The sequence below is a fragment of the Acyrthosiphon pisum genome, chromosome A2, assembly GCF_005508785.2.
Source record: "Acyrthosiphon pisum isolate AL4f chromosome A2, pea_aphid_22Mar2018_4r6ur, whole genome shotgun sequence".
Lineage (NCBI taxonomy): Eukaryota > Metazoa > Arthropoda > Insecta > Hemiptera > Aphididae > Acyrthosiphon > Acyrthosiphon pisum.
In genome coordinates, this window is record NC_042495.1 from 34631256 (window position 1) to 34651237 (window position 19982).

A 19982-nucleotide genomic window follows, 5' to 3' on the forward strand; every position below is an offset into this window, starting at 1 on the left:
CTGTACTCGAATACGCTCTGACCCTGTCACGTCGTGTGTCCAACTCGACCCCGGTCACGCGGTGGGGTGTCCACTACGCACAAATTCGTCGGCCAACCCTTGAAATTTCGGCGCGCCGGGTCGTGCAGCAGTCGCCGACGACGTCGACTACCACACGGTCTCGGAGGGGGCGACCGATCGGTCTCGCGGAGGCGCCGCCGAGTCAGCAGCTGTGCGGCGCGCGTCAACCGCCCGCCCGCCCGCCCCGCCCCGCCAACGATCGGCAGACCGCCGCCACAGCTTTCTGGCACCGAGTCCGAAGAAACGCGGTCCGCCGGCCTCACTGCCGTGTACGCGCGCGTGACTTTTGTGCGCCAAACGGAGCTGCGCCTCGCCGTACCTACGTACGTTAAGCTGCAGTCACATACGACGAGAGCGCAACTCTATTTCCGAAATATATAAACGTTTAGGTATTTAATATCATGGCTGCAGCATAAGAACACCGCGTGTGCCACCGAGACGACGACGAAGACGGCCACGACGATCGCGTAATCGGTTCACCACAAGTGTATGTATAATATAATAATAATTAATAACAGTGATTCGTAGGTGTTTAGTTGGTCCGTTGACATAGCTTGACTTGGAAAATTAATATCGGAGGTACTCTGATGACACGAAAAACATTTTTCGTCCCAACCTATAATTAATATTATTGAATATACGTAAAATACCCATGAAAGGCTTCGCCCCTCCCGCCGCACTCCCTCTTATTACACCCTCAAACCTGTTACCAAACAAACCAACAAACATTTTATATTTTAACCTTATTATAATAGGTAGGTACGTCTTTAAGAGTTTCAACCGTTGTAGCATATAAGCATGGCATAGGTGGTTGGCTTTTTGCAAGTAATACTGGAATTTTTTTTAAATAAATTACCTATAGTTTTAAATATTTTTATTAGGTTAGTTATTTATAATAATATATTCTATTTATAGGTATATTACACCTATATTCATAGATAGGTACCTGGTACATAACATGCACACATTTTTTGTCTAAATTATCTAAAATCATTCTCAAATTGTTATCATAATATTATAACAAGAACCATGTAAGGACTGAGCTGATACCACAGGAGATGCCTTTGCTCTTTCCTAAACTAACCTTTCAACGTTATCAACAAAATACATTTACCACTGTAAACAAACATTTTTTATTAATCTTAATTTGATCAATGCTCCGTAAATGATAATATTTGTTATTTATAATATTGCTTCTTGTATTTTATTGTTTGTGGTTACATTGTTACATGGTTATAATTATAACTACAACCGTAGTTACTTATCGCCTTTTACCCAAATATTATACGTAATTATTACATAATCATCATATATCACTGTACGTCTGTACCTGGTATCAATACTTACATACATAATATATTGTGTAATCAGTTTTTATTTATAAAAAAAAAATGTGAACTTTGTAAACTAGTAGAAAAAATAGTAGGAGTACACTTAAAGATCTGAATATTTAGTTGAAGTACCCATTTTCCTTCCCCCTCCAACTTTTAAGTCCGTCATCGGTTTCGTTTCCTCCGACGTTGGTCCAAGCCACCAAGTCGACGATTGTACCGCACGTGCCCACGACAGGGATATGTGACTGAAGCCATTATATTATATTTTATATTATATACCTACATATTAAATATTATCAGATATGATATAATAATTTGTACCTATAATATATGTATTTAAAATTTACCCATGCTACTAACGTATAGATACAAGTACATAGTTGCTATAGTATTATAGCAAGTGGCTGCCTGGTGCCTGGTGGTATTTCCTGGTGGCATTTTTGTTGGGGTATGTCATACGCATTTGCAATATTATAATTGTAAATATTATTATCAAATATAATAAGTAATAACATTAGTTGTTATTCAATTTATATTATAATATACAAATCAAGTTTATTATTGTCTAATTGTCAAAAAATAATTTTTAATACATTGAACTTAATGACTTATTCTTATTTTACAAGTTATATTATTGCATATGGATTTCTGTAATGATCGTTAATTGAAATTTAGTTAATAATAATTGCACGTTTTATTTTTTGAATTAGTTATTCTTATTTAATTTTATAATTAAAATCTATAAAATACATTAATTTTTAACTTGAAAGTAGCGGTGATAGGGGGCAAAGAAAATTAGTAACGGTGCCACGTAAATTCAGAATACCTCTCGTCAGTTTTTGGTGACTGTAGATACTCTATACTCTATAGGTATATGTATACTATTGGTGTACTCCAGATTCTTCTGTCTCTATGATACCCTAGGACTACGCGTTATAAAATAAACCAGACAGTATAGATTATAATATGCCATATACTTATAAGTGTACACAACGTACACTTATGAGTACCTATTATAAGTAGATACAATTCACCAAGAAATAAAGATATGATTTCGTATTAATTCACGGGAAACATCCGATGAGAATTGTTGTAATGTTGTTCCTCATTTCGTAAAACCTATGTACCTATAGGCATCAGGCTTGCATTATATATATTTATATATTTTCTTATTGCATACAAATTTGATACGTATACATATTATATGATTTACACGAGTAGAATAGTTGAAACCATTCGCTGCGTTAAATGAACATTTAAAGGAATAAACTTTTTTGAATCTATTTTGCTAGTCGTCAGTTATTATACATATTATAGGTCAGTGTAGTACATTTGTCAATTCTCACTTCTATTGGAAAAAAATATTATATACGTAGCAATATAGCATATTTTCAAGTTTTCAACAAAATAAGAGTTATCAAAATCATGAATAAAATCGGATTGATTATATTTCATTTAACAATAAATTACGCACATAGTGCCCACTATATTATATTATTAGGGCCAGGAACTTGATGCATTTCCATCTTTTTTTTAATGCTTTTATTCGAGGCTTGTCTTTACAGAAAGTTTCTTCATGGAATATAGAATTTAATGGTGCAATTTTAAAACTCATTTTTGCAATTTTTTTCAAATATGTTTGGTTTTTTCTTGTTGAAAGTTACACTTTATTGTAAAACATTCAGTTTCCATTATTATATAGTTTAACAACATTCGAATTCGTTACATAGAAGTATAGAACCATACAATTTTACAATCTTTATTCTTTAATTAACTAAAATTAAAATAGGATTCTTGTACAATGTACATTGTACATATAAATGATAATATTTCGAAGAAAGTCTGTGTTCGGATAGATTTGTTATCGTATAGGTCACCACCCGCTAGTTTTATATAATATACAGTAAACATGTATATATACAAGTATACAACTCACATACAAATTTATACTTTCGTATTTACTTCTTATTTGATTATTCATGGTAGATATAATTAATAATTACATACAACTATGCATTCAAATATTGAAATACCTAATTTGGTATTTTAACCTGTTTCATCATACAACAAAAATTCTAAATATATTGATGATTATTTGTGTGTACATAAACACAAATGTCATTAAAAGATTCTAAATCAACCCAAATAAATGTTTAAGTAATTGTGTAAAAAAAACTCAAACTAAAAGAATTGTATAGGGTTACACACTTACTGCTTTATTACTTAATTAGTAAATATTGTGAGTAGTATTTAAATTAAATAGTAGATATAGGTGCTATATATTTCAAAGAACACACTTTATACTTTAATAGTTCAATGACTGTCATTAATGTAAAGAATTAAAAGATAAGTACAAAAGTATTGAAAAGCTAAAAAAATTAATATTAAATCTATTTGAACTGACTTTTAACTGAACGTCATAATTTTTATAAAATTATCGAAAATTAGTAATTTTGTTTTTTAGTGTAAATAATAAATATTATATTTAATTTATTTAATTTGTTAGTCCATTATTTTTACTATTCCTTGGGATAAAAGCCCGAACCTATGTAGTAAATCGCGACATTAATTAAATTAGTTAGTAGATCAAAGTAACGAAATTAAACATTTAATGAGTTTCATAAATGAAAATAAATAAAACTTGATTTATTTATCATTTTAAAAAGAGTAATGTCATAATATAATCTATATCAAACATAATATTATTATAACAATATGAAAATATTCTACTATTCTAATAGGTGTCTACTAAATACTGTTTTAAAATAAAGTATAAACCTATAAATATACGTAAGACAATAATAGTTTAATAAAAAAGTCTCTGAAATGAAACCTGTGTAATAATTCAAACACTAAACGACGCAGGCGTAGGTTAAAACATAATATTTGATTTACTTGCATAAAAATGTAAACATATGTAAATGTAAATTTCAATTAATCCCAAATGTTTTTTGCTAAAATTTAATTTAGAAAAAGAGAACATTATTTACGCTCTAATTACAAGTGTTGTGAATAATAATATTCAATATGATCGATACAAATTAACTATTAACTGTGCCTACATTTAACTTTGAACTTTTCAAAAAACAAATTATTTTATACTTAGAAGAATAACAAGGAATATTAAAATCCTAGTTAAAGAAGTTAGTAGTAGTATATATTTGCCAATCCTGGGACAACTCGTCCTCGTCTTTTGCTTATCTTTGGTCGTCCTATGTGTTCATCGTCGTTTCTCGTCGACTACGTAGTGGACAGGTGAACTGACGAGTGCGTGCCTGTGCGTAAATAAAATACATCGGCTACGTTGCCGACGAGAAACGACGATGAACACGAGCAAAAGACGAGGACGAGGACGAGTTGTCCTAGGATTGGCAAATATATACTACTGTCTGTTTGTAATTATTATTACTCATAATTAAATATTAATAGAATGATTAATGAATTTGTAAATTCTAAATACATGTTGATTTGCTCGTGTTTTAATAGAACATATTATAGTTCTAATTTTATTAGGTAGGTATATTGAAAACTAAAATTTAGGAAGAAAATAATAGAATTTTTCTCTGAATTAAACATAATTCAATACGATAAAATCCATTTAAGTTATTAGTTAACTCATAAATGTTTTTTAAGTCATTTGATCTATATTTATGTTAAATGTTTAATAGTACAACGTATAGGTATTTTAACTGTTTATAATAATACAAAAGTGGCAACATTAACTACGATTTAACATTTAACTAATGATTAAATGATCTGTTATGGAAAATTAAATATTAAGCTATTTATTAATTTTGATACCTACCTATTTGGCCATTCTTTTTTTTTAATGGAATTTGCATTACGTACCTAAACATTTCTTATTCTATTTATAATGGATAAAAGGATCGTCTAGATTGTTTTAAATCAATGGGGAGGGGAGTTCAGATCCAGGGGGATTGGTTTTGGAGTCAATAATCGTCCATATTGTGATTGATGTGAATTTTGAATCAATTCAAATTATATTCATTGTTATTTGTTCTTTATTGTAAAATATTTTACTACCTAAGTAAAAAGCTTTGAAAGGGTGGGGGATTTTTCAATTTCCCCCTCCCTTTTAGCTATGTCGTTTTCTTTTTTTGATTCTCCCTCCCCACCCTTTCAGAAATCATGTCTACGCTACTGCCCACTGTTATAAATGTGTTATTCGTTATACTGTTTGTAGCTTATACGTATATCAACTTGATTAGTTTCATGGAACCATAATGTCTCGTATCTGGGGACTCTAGTGGTAAAGGTCAGTGATACTATTTTCAAAGGTCACATTGTTTTGAATATTAAACTTTTATATAGAATATGACCATATTTGCATCAAATTCTATGTCTTACAACTTAGAAGCTATAATAATATTACAAATTACAAAAGTATATTATATCTAATAAAAAATACTAGTTAATTGTTTTATCACCTCAATATAGATACAAGATACTCATTTACCTATTGCCTAAAATAAATTATGTTAAATAATTCGTTTAAATAATAAAATATTTTTGGCAATTACTTTTTAAATCTACCATAATATAGGTGTTCTTAAACATAAAATAAATATGAAAAACTATTAGAAGAAAAATAATTTATATTCTTTTAACAGTTCGTCAGTACTTAGGTATATACCGCATTACACGACTACAATAGTTTAATCAGTTTAATGCGTACAATTTTTATAATTTATCATTTACAATATAACTGCATTTATTTTATATTACAAATTCAAATTGGTTAACTTAAGTGGTAAAAAAACAGTTGTCAGCCTTCGAAACATACAAATTAAGTACCCAGATCGGTTAATATTAATAATTATTTATCTACAATGTCTAAGAGTTACCTATATATTTTTAATCTTGCTAAATATCGTGGTATTTGTGGATTTGCCAAATTAAACACTTAGTAAAATATGACAAATATTCAAGGAAAATTGTATTTATCTGTTGTGCAACATATTTACTCTCTGGACTAGTGTCCACATATTAATTTTGCGATTTCCTTTCATAGTATTAATATTAATTAATAGGTAGTGTTTACTATTATATATTTTAATTTATTATAAATAACCTCCGTATTAAAATAAACTGATAATATTGCAATAGACCATGCAATAGACAAATTAAAGAGAAATAATATAATCACTTGTACTTACTATTTTAATGTTTTATACTAAAATTATACACAAATATATATTTATATTTTTGCTTCAACACTTTCTGTTATATTTTGGAGCTTATTATTTTCATCTGATAAAATGTTGAATGTAATATAGGTACCTAACTAATAATACTTTGATGACAAATTAGTTAAACTTTAAAGTTTAAATAATTAAAATTTTTTTTACGTTACTTAAGAAAATAATTAGCATTTATCAATTTACCATAATTATTAATAAACATGTCAAATTTTAACATGTATATAGGATATACACATTTCGATACAACACTTGGTTAGGTTTCATAATATTTTCTGGGAAAATATAAAGTACCTATACCCACAAGCCCATTCTACGTATTTTTTTTCTTTTTTGATTATTAGGTATTAATATTTTATTTTTAACTAGCTATATTACTCTGACTTCACTAGGAAAAAAACTTATAAATTATTAAATCAGATGTTCGCTACTCAGTGTATTTTGATTTAAGTGTATTAACATTTAACTTCATGAGCAAATCAACTTAGCTAAGTGTACTTTTACCCACAAAAATGAACAACAAAATATGTAAGCAACACAGTTTTTAACATAATATGTTAAATGCATATATAGTCAAACGAGTTGGTAATGTTTTTAAAAAGTCACTGTAAAAACCGGACAGATGGCGCCAGGATGTATTCCTATTTTCTTCCTCAATTTTCCGGAGATAGGAGTTTGGTCTATAAAACTATGCTTAAAACCTAACTCTTTAACTCCATAGTTTAGCCTAAAAATTAACATGATTCCCTCTCGCAGATTGGATAAGTGATACGGGAAATAACCAGTGAAAAAATACAAATTGATAGGTATTTGTATGATGACAATCACTGTTAAAAAGTTGCCTCTAATTTCAACAGTTTTTAAATTTTTACGCGGGAAACATAAATATTTCTGAGATGAAAAGTAACTCTAATAATTTCTTGCCAAGTCTTCTACCTGTCTATATAAATCCCGTCAAAATCGGTAAAGTTGTTTCAAAGATTAGCACGGTCAGATACTTCATTTGTATTTTTTTGAGTAGATTATTTTAGCTATGTTAGTGTGATATCTGTTATTTTGATTGTATGACTATCTTGAAATCTGCTAACGTCTTAAGAACAATAAAATTATTGGTAAATTATAGATTTAATTTAAATAAGTATATAATTAATAATTATATAAATTACATTTTGGATTTTTTTTTTAATAAAGTGTGAAGTTTGATAATTATATAATGATCTTTGATAATTATTAGAAAGATGAACTAAAATCATTATTTTTTTTTTTAGTAGAGTTATTTGTATGACTGTATAATCTGTATCCTATTTATACACTATATTACTCATTTTAGTAGCTATATAATTAACTACGTCCAAAGTGATTTTTACATTGTCCACTATTACGGTTTATCTAAATGATGTATCTATAGACTACGTCTACTAGCCACCTATAACTTTTAACCTTAATTATCTTTTCTTCACATTTTTGATCAAATGATACAGGTGAACATTTAGATATAAAAAGACTTGAAACGATTAATAAAAATAGATTATACTATGTTATGATAATAAAATATATGAAGTACAGTTGTACACTTGTACACTTACACGCAATTTATTATGTTGTAATCAATTAATTATTTCTATTAAATATTAATTAATGTCTTGCGATAATGATGAATGTAACCGACATTACTTTTATCCATTTTTTTTATCGTACGTTTGTTTGTATTATTTTGTTAAATAACCTTATTGCATAAGTAAAACAATGTTATATTCATATCAATCATATCACATTTTAATATAATATAAACATAATGTTACAGGATGCCAGATAAAGTGATAATTTTGAACGAAGGACCACCGTGGGGATTCCGAATGACTGGAGGAAAAAATACAGGATCTCCGTTGAAAATATCAAGGGTAATACAGTAATTTTTAATTTTTACTAATCTATAATCTATTAACACCAAACCTATCATTTTATATCGAACTAAAACTACTGTAACTTACTTCAATCTCCCTAAATTGGTTACTTGAGTTTATAATGGTGAAGCCCAGTGAAAGTGTTTACCAACAAAATATCTTCATAGGTATAAAATATATTAATTAATAATAAACCTATGATGAGTTAAATAATACTTATTAAGAAATATTATATCGGTTATAATTGTGTACATATGTGTGACCGTGACGAGTGACGTGCTACAAATTATGTTTTGGTACGAGTAATGAGTATTTCAATATTACTTGTATGATATAGAATCATTTATATATTATAATATAATACCTGGTAAAAGTGTAAACACAATATTGAATAACAAGGAACTATCAGTTAATTGCCTTATGAAAGAAAACTTTATTGCGGTTAAAAAATAAGTGTTTTGAATTTTATTGTTTTTACATTTTAAAAGAATGTACCTACCTATTTAAAATTAGGTATTATTGAATACTATATATTCATTTAAAATTTTATTTATGGTACCGTATAATGTTATGTCCAATTTAAAATAATACATAGCAAACTAAAAATAAAACAGAGCTAAAAATATTATTCATAATTATTTGTTGAAATATAGGTTAACGTTTGTATATTTTCCCGTGGTAATTTATTTTTATTTTTTCAATAGTTTATACTACTAAAATACATTTACTTCCTTCGCGCTTTATGCATATTGCCAAAACACCTTTGTACCTATCGTGTGTTGGAATGCTTATAATAATATTATTATCGTTTTTAAATAGGTGAGTCCGGTGTGAGAATTGTTTGTTTACAGATTTGAGATTAATTTTAACCACGGTATATTATTATAATCAATCAAACACTTCATAATCCTTCAAAAAAAATCTGAAATCATTAATTATTATATAACCATAGGTAGGTATATTATTAGTTATTACTATTCCCTGTTGTAAATAAACCAGTTGAAGAAGGAGATCCATGACGGCGTGAATTAAATAAAAAATTGTCAAACAACGATCGATAAACGAATAACAATAACGCGTGGCCCATAATATGTGACCACGAAATCATAACTTCGGTCTTCGACTGATGTATTTTGAAAGCAATCGTCTCCGAATTTTAGCAAATGTGACGTATAGTCATTCCAACAAGTAGCACACATTCGGTATAGCAAGACACCTATTGGCTATTTTGTTGTTCGACAATTCGGTGTAGGTTTTTTTTCTCATTTAATGTATAGGTTTTACTGGTGTTTATAATATTATATATAATGTATAGAGGATCACAATACTATGGTATAGTTTTTACTCTGAACTTGCAGCAATCTATATGGTAAGTATGCTGTTTGTAAATTGTAAACATTTTTCCACATCTTCGTATAGGTACATAGGTAAGCGCAAACGGTGTATAATAGGTAGTAGGTACCACTATAAACTTAGACAGTTGTAAATTATAATAATTATTCTAAAATTTTTTCAGTTTCTGAAAATGTTTACAATATTGCACTATATGCTATTATGGTGAAGTTCATAATTTATAATCATATCGTCGGAAGACTAACCATAAAATATATTAATTTATTATATTTAATTTTTTTTTTGTAGAAATTGCTCCATAATAATTTTTTATCTACTTTAATAATTGTAAGTACATAATTTAATTGCATTCTGAAACAATATCGAGGGGTTTTTTAAGTACGTTGGGGGGATCAAGCCCCCAAAACCCCCGTCTATTTTCACCTATGGTCGTTATATAGTGCCTGCCATCGCTACGATACTGCCTCGATGATCCCATGATAATATATACGTTGGCTTAGGGCCATGTTTTCATATAGTATCGAGTGCGGTAAAACTACGACCGCCCGCGCGCGTTCGGGGATAGGTTAGGATCGTATATTATTATATAGAAAGAGCTCGTTGTGCCCAGTATAAATAGCACACGGAGAAAAATATTTCATTTGTGCGGTGCGCTGCCGCCGTAATCGACATTGGAGTACTGACAAAACGAAAGATATTGTCGCAGAAAACCATCGTGTGTATTGCAGTCAAGCATGTATATTCGTATTATATAGACAACGCGTGACGACGTGACGTCATGGATTTTCGACGGTTAACACGTGGACCACAGCCACTTGAGATTTTCGGTTATTTTCCACCACTTTTCAATCATCATCATCGCTCTGATGAACCATTGTTTGACTCATATTGATGACAATAATTGTGTAGAATCCGGTAATATAGGAGTATTTTGAAGAAAAAAAGTTCATAATAATCGATCAGTTCTGATTCCCTTATGTCTTTTATACTTAGAAGTTAGAACTATTTGTTTTTACGAATAAGCATACAATATTAATTTTAAGAACAGCACTGTTCTTTTAACAAAAATTACACGAAAAATAGCCATTAAATAAATTGTTTTATTATTATAATAGTTGATAATAAACATGATTTTTAAAAAATAGGTGAATACAATTTAATAGTTTTTAGCAGGGGCTAAAATAATGTGTCCCTTGAAAATCAAAGTGTGTCCCCTGAATGACAAAGATGTGTCCAAAGTTTTATAACGTGTTTTTAGTTTTGTAGAAATAATGAACATTAATCATTTAATATTTTAATTTACTAGTTACCTATTCTGTTAACTTAAGTTAATTACCTACTTATTTTATTTCTAAAATATGGACAAGTTTGTTATAAAAAATATAATAATTGATAATGGGTCAATTCAAAGTAATTAGGTACCTGCCTTAGTATAAAATATTTAAATTATTCTATAGACACTATTGAAATACAATATTGCTTACTGTAATACCTACTGAAAAGTTAACTGGAAAGTGCATCGTAATTTATTGAATATTGTGAAAATATTATATAATCAGGTACTTATATGTTTTATAGAATATTATAAATTTTTATGATTGTTTATTTTAAGTCTAAAATATGTTAAAATATTAAAAAAATTAAACTTATTAAACTGACTATTGTAATCATAAATCGTATTTTAAAGAATTAGATAGTTATTTTGTCGTATTTAATAAATATAACTAAAAGGATCTACATACATAATAATATACATATACTATGTAATAATATAATATACATATATTATTATATTTATAACAGTTTATTTAACAAACCCAATATAATTTTCTAAATATAATCAAAATTGTTTTTAAAAACCTCGAATATTCTTAAAAACTATTTTGCTACACAAAATTATTATATATAAATTATTTTAATTATATACGCCTATACGTATAAATGTATAATATGGATTAGTGTTTCTTTAAACGCAAAACGCTCTATAATTAAGAAAATATTAACGTTTTTGAAAGAAAAAAACTGTTGCTATTGCTTCTTATAATTTTTTTAATTTTTACTGTTTTCAATAACAATATATATATTTTTGTTTTTATACTCAAAAGCAGTTTATAAGTGAGGTACCACTCCACTTGTTTATCTAAACAAGTACTCGTTCATAAAAACATTAAAAAACAGTGGTTTTGTAATTACTTAAAATTATAAATTAAATAATTGTACTTTTCGATACGTAAAATGTTTACTGTTAAGATGAACCAACTAATCACCCAAAATAATCATTTCAATATAGGGGTTGCATATTATATTGTTAGAATATTTATTTTATTGAATATTATAGGTATTAAACATTTAAAAACCGGTTAGTCCCTAACCTAACCGGTTAGTCCTTATAATTTTTTTAGATTGTCTTTGACGATGCTTTACTAGCTAAAAATGTATTTTTAACTAATTTTTACTCTGTATTTTCTGATCTTTAAAAATCATTTTTATAATTTTAGATAATTTTCAATTAATCTATTTATTTACTTGACTATTTTTTCGATTATGATTCATTTCGAACTTAACTAAAATTAATTTAATTTAAATCATAAAAGTATTAATTTGACAAAAAATTTGAAATAAAAAAAATATCTTTATATTTGTAAGGCGTACATTTTTACGAGCGCATTTTTAAATGCTTAGACCATACTTGCATATTTATTTTTCTCTATAGTCATTAATTTATGTTTTTTAGGTCATCAACTTCCGAGCTCTAGTCATTATTATTTATTATACACTAATCATAATTATTAAAAGTTTAACCAATAACCTTAATTTTCATCTGAATTACAATGTGTCAATGTAGGTAAGTAACCCTAGCATTTTTATTGTGTTTCATAGACACATTGCAATACATTACATTACGGTAGTTTGTATATTAGGTTAAATTATATACATATATGATGATGATAATTATAATATTATATTAGATATCAAGGACATATCAATTAGTTTCGTATAATTATTATATCTTTGTGTTTATTATATTTATATTTTTTTATGCCATTATTGGCATCAGTCGTCCCCAGAAATAAAATTATCAGTTCCAAGTTTAAAGTAGCAAAGTATTGTGTTTAATTCTTCTAATAATAATTATAATTGTAAAAAATCAGTGGACAATGATATGGTATTGCCGGATAGAAATTGTTAAAAAAAAAGTGATTGTGAGTATTCGGAACCGTGATACAGTTTTTGGAACCATTCAATCACATCTTAGCTATATTATAATCAACCATATAAACGTATAATACGATTATTATTTTTTTCATCCTTAACTGCTGCGATGAACTGGTTAGTGGTTACAAATAGTCTTACACATACCTATAGCGTATATTTACTGTTATTTCTGTTGTATAAGAAAATGTACAGATACTCGCGCGTGTAAGCCATTTAACTATGAACAATGTAAATACACTTTTTGTGCTTCTGATTTATAACATATACATGTATTTGTATTACAATTATTATATTATTGGTTAAATTAATGTACAAAAAAAAGTTATAGATGTTTATAAGAAAATGTTGATTTAAGTTTATAATTCTCGCATTTTGTCATTTTGATATACCTACAATTATATAAAATCCCTAGTGCACATTATGACAATTGATCTCTTATAATAAAATAATAATTACAATGGTATATTTATTCATCTATTGAAAATATATTTTCTAACTGCGTTTAAGGCGAAGGTCTTCGTATTTTAACAAGCTAAAAATAGATTTGTTCGAGAAAATTATGTATGTCACGTAAAATTGCAGAATAATATGGTTAGTCCGTACAATTCTGTAGTGTGTGCACTAATATAAAAATTACGAACGCAATTCATTTTAAAATTTCTATTCTAATAAATTTTATTCTTCCTAGGTTTATGCGATATTTAACATTTTATATTAGTATATCAGTACCTATTGTTATAAATAAAGCCACTATAACTACTATGAATATAATATGCTCATACAACTAATATTTAAAAGTAGGTACTTATAAAAATGATCGAGTGAAAATCAAACTAAGTGTTTACCATAGATTAATTACTTTATTTTTATTTTTTTGCTGGATTTTCTATTAAATAATGATAGATTATTTAGTTAGTTTAGCTGAGAATTTTGTTTCAAAAAAAAAATCTTACCAGTTTCATTTGCAGATTAATATATGATGATTTTATGAGTTATTAAGTTACCGAAGATAGAGGCACGAATATACAATTATTAATGGACACTTTTTTTAAATGTATAAAAGTTTTAGTATTTAATACTCATATTTAATAATAAAAAGGCAGAAAAATGACTTACACTATGCATATCGATGAACTTATAAACTTCAAAAATGTAAGTTACAACATACAATATTTCGATGTTTATTTTGTTTGTTGCGTATTGTGTTTGTTAATATTATTGTTACGAATATAAATCTTATAATTTACGAGCTTGTATTCTCGCTAAGTTATATTTGTTAATTATGCCACAGCTTTATATTATATATTCTTTTAGTTTGTTTACTGATAATTCATTCATCATTACTTACAGTTTTTAAAGAGCTTCGTAAAGATTTTTTAATAGGTTTAGCTTTAGCTTTATTTAAATAAAAAATAGTTCACATTCTTATTTCATTTAACAATAAAAAACAATATTGATAAATGGTGATAATCGAGGGTATACTTTAATGAACTCATTTAAAGATTTACCATTTCCTTGGATTTAAAAAAAACTTACGTTTTATGTGGGTATTAATGTATAATCATAAACATATACATTTAACCATAACTACTATAAGTTTAAAATAACTGAATAGGTAGTAAAAAGAGTTTATGTGAAAATATAACCGTTTAATAAATTTAGTTTTAATTATCTATAATTTATACTTCTGGTTATTTAATAATATTATTATAATATTGCTGAATATCCTGCAGCACTGACTATATTATACTATACTATATTATAATATAATAAGTACCTATAGCTACGGCTTTCACTACGATATCGTTTTACAATGGATTGCACATGCACACACGTAGGTATATAATAATATATCGTCTATTACATACTAATCGAGTGCAGGGCTGCAGCGCTGCACGTGTGAAATACGGTAAATTAAAATGATACTTATTGTATATTATGTAAATAATAATTATATATGAGACGTTATTGGTATGTGTTTTATACAACGTTCTGCAGATTATACGCATTCCGATCGCACCTCTTGCATTAAATGATTTGCATTGAAAAAAAAAAGCTAACTCCGAAAACCATTCCCAGTAATGTCTCCATGGCTCCGTGGATAGTCTAATACTATGGCCGCGGTCGAGTCCCTCTACACTTAATATACGATTATATTATATTATTATTATATGGTGTTCAAGGTCTGCCGGTCGCATTCCACTACGGTTCATTTGCCCAAATAATCCATTCTTATACCACCGCTGTGGTCATTATTATACATACCGCGGCTAAGATGCTGCAACCACCGTTTTATTTTTCATTCTTCTTCCTTCCTTCCTATTCCTTCTGCCGTTTTATGCTCGACCTACCATAGATGATATTGTATCCGACGTGAAATATTTACTACCTGTACATCATCAGTACTTCTTCACGATTACCGCCGTATATACCTTCGACGCTGCTACGATGTTTTTCGGCTTTTTTGAATTTACCCGAACGCTATGATAATAAAATTGTCGTCATAATACTACACTTTATAATTGAATTTTTTCGTCTCGTTTGAAAAGAAAAATTTTATTTCTATTATTGTATCGCGTTTTGATATATTTTATTATATATTTGGCATTTGCATTAAATTGTTATATATAGTGACGTGATTAGTATATGATATTTAATTATTTTTGATTACCTACTATTATATTGTTCTACCTGTGCTTTATACGACCATTTTAAATGCTTGTGGAAACGGTTTCCGATGCACACGTGCATTTTCATTATTCGGTTAGAAGGTTCAGAGACGTGTTGTTGGCTAACATTTTAGCGACCCAAAATAAAAATAAGGTATTATCATTCTTACATAGTTTTAAACAGTAGCTTAACTGACTGAAAAACTAAGGAGAGGGCAAAACAATTTATTATTATTTGACAATCGAATTCATAAAAACGGTTTGATTATTTTTACAATAGTCTTAAAACTCATTTTATGGCTTAGAAACAAATAGTAGGTACCCATATCGTTAAATAATATTAAGTATGTTGGTGAATTCTAAAAAAAATGGTATGGTTGTTTGGTGAAAATCATAGACTTATAATATAAGTCTATGGAGAAAATGTGATGATAATCCTATAATCATAATTCATAAAATAATACTATTGGATTATTTTTGTAGTCCATATACCTATTTATACCGTTGACAATATATTATTATTATACAACAGAAGAAATGTGAAATAAATGTAGCTACTTTATGCAATGATATCAGGAAAAAAAATATTTTTATCTTATACAAACGTATTTGTGTTAAATGTAAGTATTGAATTCTTTCTATGTATTTTAGAAAATTTAAAAATGTCTACTGTTTATATATCTGTGGAGAAGATATCTCATTGCCCCTTCAAAAATGTCAGAGGGGACAAATGCCCCCCTTGCCACCAAAATTAGGCCATTGATTATATATATGTCATGTATACTTGACACTCGTTATTCGATACTTACGTGAAGTGGATCATTGCTCATTGATATATCATTGGTCGTACTTCGGGATGCTGTGATATGCAAATAAATTAGCTGCGTGAACTAAGGTTCCAAACATAGTTGTAACTGATGAGTTTTACAAAAATAATGACAAATTATCTATTGCAATAGGTACCCATATTAAATAAACAAAATTATTTTGTGGTTCGTTGTTCTATAAGTTTCAAACGTATAAAAACATTTAAATCAAAATAATGTATTATTGTTTCATTTTCATTATAAAAATATATATTTCAACCTTTTTATAGATTGTCTTTAAGATTAAAAAAAATGTAAAAGAACTATAGTAACAAATAACAATGTACCGTCATATTTAAATATTATATTGACTTAATAAATTCAACTATAAACATAAAAGTTATGAATATGAAAACAATTATTATAGACTTAAAAATTAAAATGTTATATTTTACTATAATTTAACATATTATTATATAATATTTATTACATATTACATATTATTGTACTAGATACCTACGCGTGACTTTATAAGGTGTGTTTAAGCCTTAAGGGTGGTTCCGAATTATTTTTGTAAAATCACATACAGGCATATTATATTATTTTTTTTTCTTAAATTTTTTAACTCAAATTTAAGGAGTACATACGTTGACAGTCGATACTCTTGCTGTATACATATTATGTATGCCATAGGCTCATAGCCCATAAGCACTCCATTTGGATATTTGAAATACCTACACTATGGTTTTCGTTATGTTATAAATTATAATATTATATGACAACAAAATCTATAAAGCAATAATTGTTTAAACGAGTAATTATAGTTATAGTAATGTGTTTAAGTCTATACAAATTTTAGCTTCTTAAACGGTTACACATAGTTATTAAACTTAAAACATTAATTCCAGTATTACCAAACCAACGTATAACCAATTTCATATAACTCATATTTCAACATTCAATTTGTATCCATAAAAAATTAATTTAATACATATTATTTATACTTTGTAAATTTAAAAAAAAAGTAGATCCAATTATTTTTTTAAAGATCGTAGGAATGGGGGCGTTCCGGGAATCTGTCAAATGTCACAACATATTGATTATGATATCCGTTTATTATGACAGCTTATACTATAGTTGCTGTATAATAGTTACATACCTTCAGTTCGGTTTCGTCTTCCACGCCAGTTATAAAAAATTAACTATATTATTCGTATTTTGAATTAACTGTATTTTTTTTTTCATTGTTGTTTGATTCAATAACGTTTGGAAATTGAATAACGGCGTATTATTGTGTGTTTGTTGAAAGCAGAAAATATACATATGATGCTCAAATTTCGAAACAAAAAGGAACAAGTTAAATAATCATTTCGTAACTTGAGTTTAAACTTTTTATTTCCAAATTTTAAATTCCATAATAAGTATTATATTCAATAATTTCTACGGTACATAATCTGATAATCATAACATTTACAATACACGACAGTCTTAATATTGACTTTTTATGGATATAAAATATATTTACTATTTGTATTATAAATTTCGATTATTTTTTCGTTTAATTAACTTTTTTTTTCTGTGGTACGAGGACCGGAGAAGGAACCAAGTTTGCCAATACTTTTTCTCCGGCCCCCATCACTTATTGAAACAAATAATTAACTATGTTACAGTTAATTTAATATTATTTTTAACATAATTATTTGTAAGAACAACTAAAAGTATATTGTATAATCTATTTTAAAATATTAATATGATGCTTAGTATGTAGAAAAATATGAACAAAGTATATTATTTTAATAATACTAAATAGATTTTGTAAAATTATATGCATACAAAGACAAAATACTGCAATTATTAATTCGTAATAATTTTTTTTTGTATATAGAAAATAAAGAATAGTTAAATAGTTTTTATTGTTATTTTGCAGGTCAACAATGCTGGAAAAGCGGCAAAATCTGGTCTTCGAGAAGGATTTTTAATTGGATCAATAAATTCTGCGTCTGTTGATCATCTTACATCCAATGAAGCTCAAGCATTAATTAGAAATTCTGGAGATACTTTAACCATTGGTGTTTATCGGTTAGTATAAAATATACAATAATTGATAAATAAGAAATGGTATAGGTACTTTTGGTTTTGTAATCCAATATGTGACTTACCGTTTAAATTTAAAGTAAATATTTTACCCAGTGATTAAAAGGAAATATATTAGAATCACCTGATTCACAAAAGTATTAATGGGTGGGTGTCTATTGTTGAAAAGGTTGAAAAATTTTTAAAAGTTATTTAACCATTATAACTACAAATAACATATGCATTCACTATTTGGAGAAGAGTGAAAAAAAATTAGGGTTGGTGGTGTAAAATATTAAATGTGAGCCAAGAAAAATCAAGTTCAAGCCGCCAATGATGTGACCTACCGTAAAAATTTGACCTACCTTGTTATAAAAATGTCTGGAAGAGATTCTTCAAAGATAGTATCTTTATTTGGATTTAAGTAATGTCACCAATCTTTCTGAAGCTGACTAGTATCTAAAGAATAAAGTAGAAGCACAAAATAAGTTCGAATATCGCATATTTTTTTTTTCTAACTCGCCACAATACTTCGTGTTTTTTGTCTGCGCAAGTGTGTTTGTGTCAAAATACTGTTGTTGATCGTCCATTATTTGGTGTATGTATCAGTGGCCACTTAAACAATCGTAGGCTCTCTATTTATTACTATAGATAGTTGAACTAGTTTCTACTCTTGTTTTTATATTGGTATTTGGTAGTAAAGCTGCTCTTTCACGCTTTTTTCCATAGAATATTGTCTTTCCAGCATACAATTGTATAGAATGCACTGCCCCTATTTAAAATAGCTTAAAACATGTAAATTTCTATTAGTTTACTGTTTTATATTTGAAATGATCTATTTAAGAATTATTGTTGACCAAAACATTTTGCGCCTGAAAAATACAATAATACAATACATTTTACTTTTGAACATAGTTATCGTGATATTATATTTGTATACTACCACTTTTATGCTATTTAATAAAAGCTACTATTAAATATTTATTTATTTACTATCTTGTAACATTTTATAATAAATTCCAGTTTTATTTTTAAAAACTTGGTACATTATACTATAATATAATACACTTCTATATGGACTATGGCTCTATAATGGCTAAATGGATTTTAGATTCTGAGTGGAACGATGAATGTATTGATTTTACAATGATGTGTGTTTTTTTATTTTTTTTATTTTTTTTTATTTTTTTTTTTTGTGTCTGTCATCACCTTTTAGGACAGAAAAAGTGCTTCGATTTTCTTCAACAGTATCTTTTCTGATAGGAAAGTGAATCTAGTTGGTACTTTGGGGGGTCAAAAGTAACATTTTTCCAATAGTTTTCAAAAGCGCCGTGAAAAACAAAAGAAA

At 27.6% G+C, this 19982-nt stretch overlaps 1 protein-coding gene across 12 annotated transcripts in view; it reads left to right on the plus strand.

Moving 5' to 3' along the window:
- The first annotated feature begins 288 nt into the window (after nucleotides 1-288).
- LOC100167639 (sorbin and SH3 domain-containing protein 2) overlaps nucleotides 289-19982 on the plus strand; it is a 59862-nt gene continuing 40168 nt past the window's right edge. For 2 of the 12 annotated variants that reach the window (XM_016805498.2, XM_029490811.1), the window contains exons 1-2: nucleotides 15742-15909; nucleotides 18489-18640. In XM_016805498.2, the coding sequence (XP_016660987.1) occupies nucleotides 15802-15909; nucleotides 18489-18640 (260 nt within the window). In that variant the 5' untranslated portion in view covers nucleotides 15742-15801. Of the gene's footprint in view, nucleotides 548-8417; nucleotides 8515-14115; nucleotides 14239-15740; nucleotides 15910-17716; nucleotides 17918-18488; nucleotides 18641-19982 lie in introns of those variants that run through there. The other 10 variants (XM_016805499.2, XM_029490815.1, XM_029490810.1 and 7 more) reach the window with 9 other exon arrangements.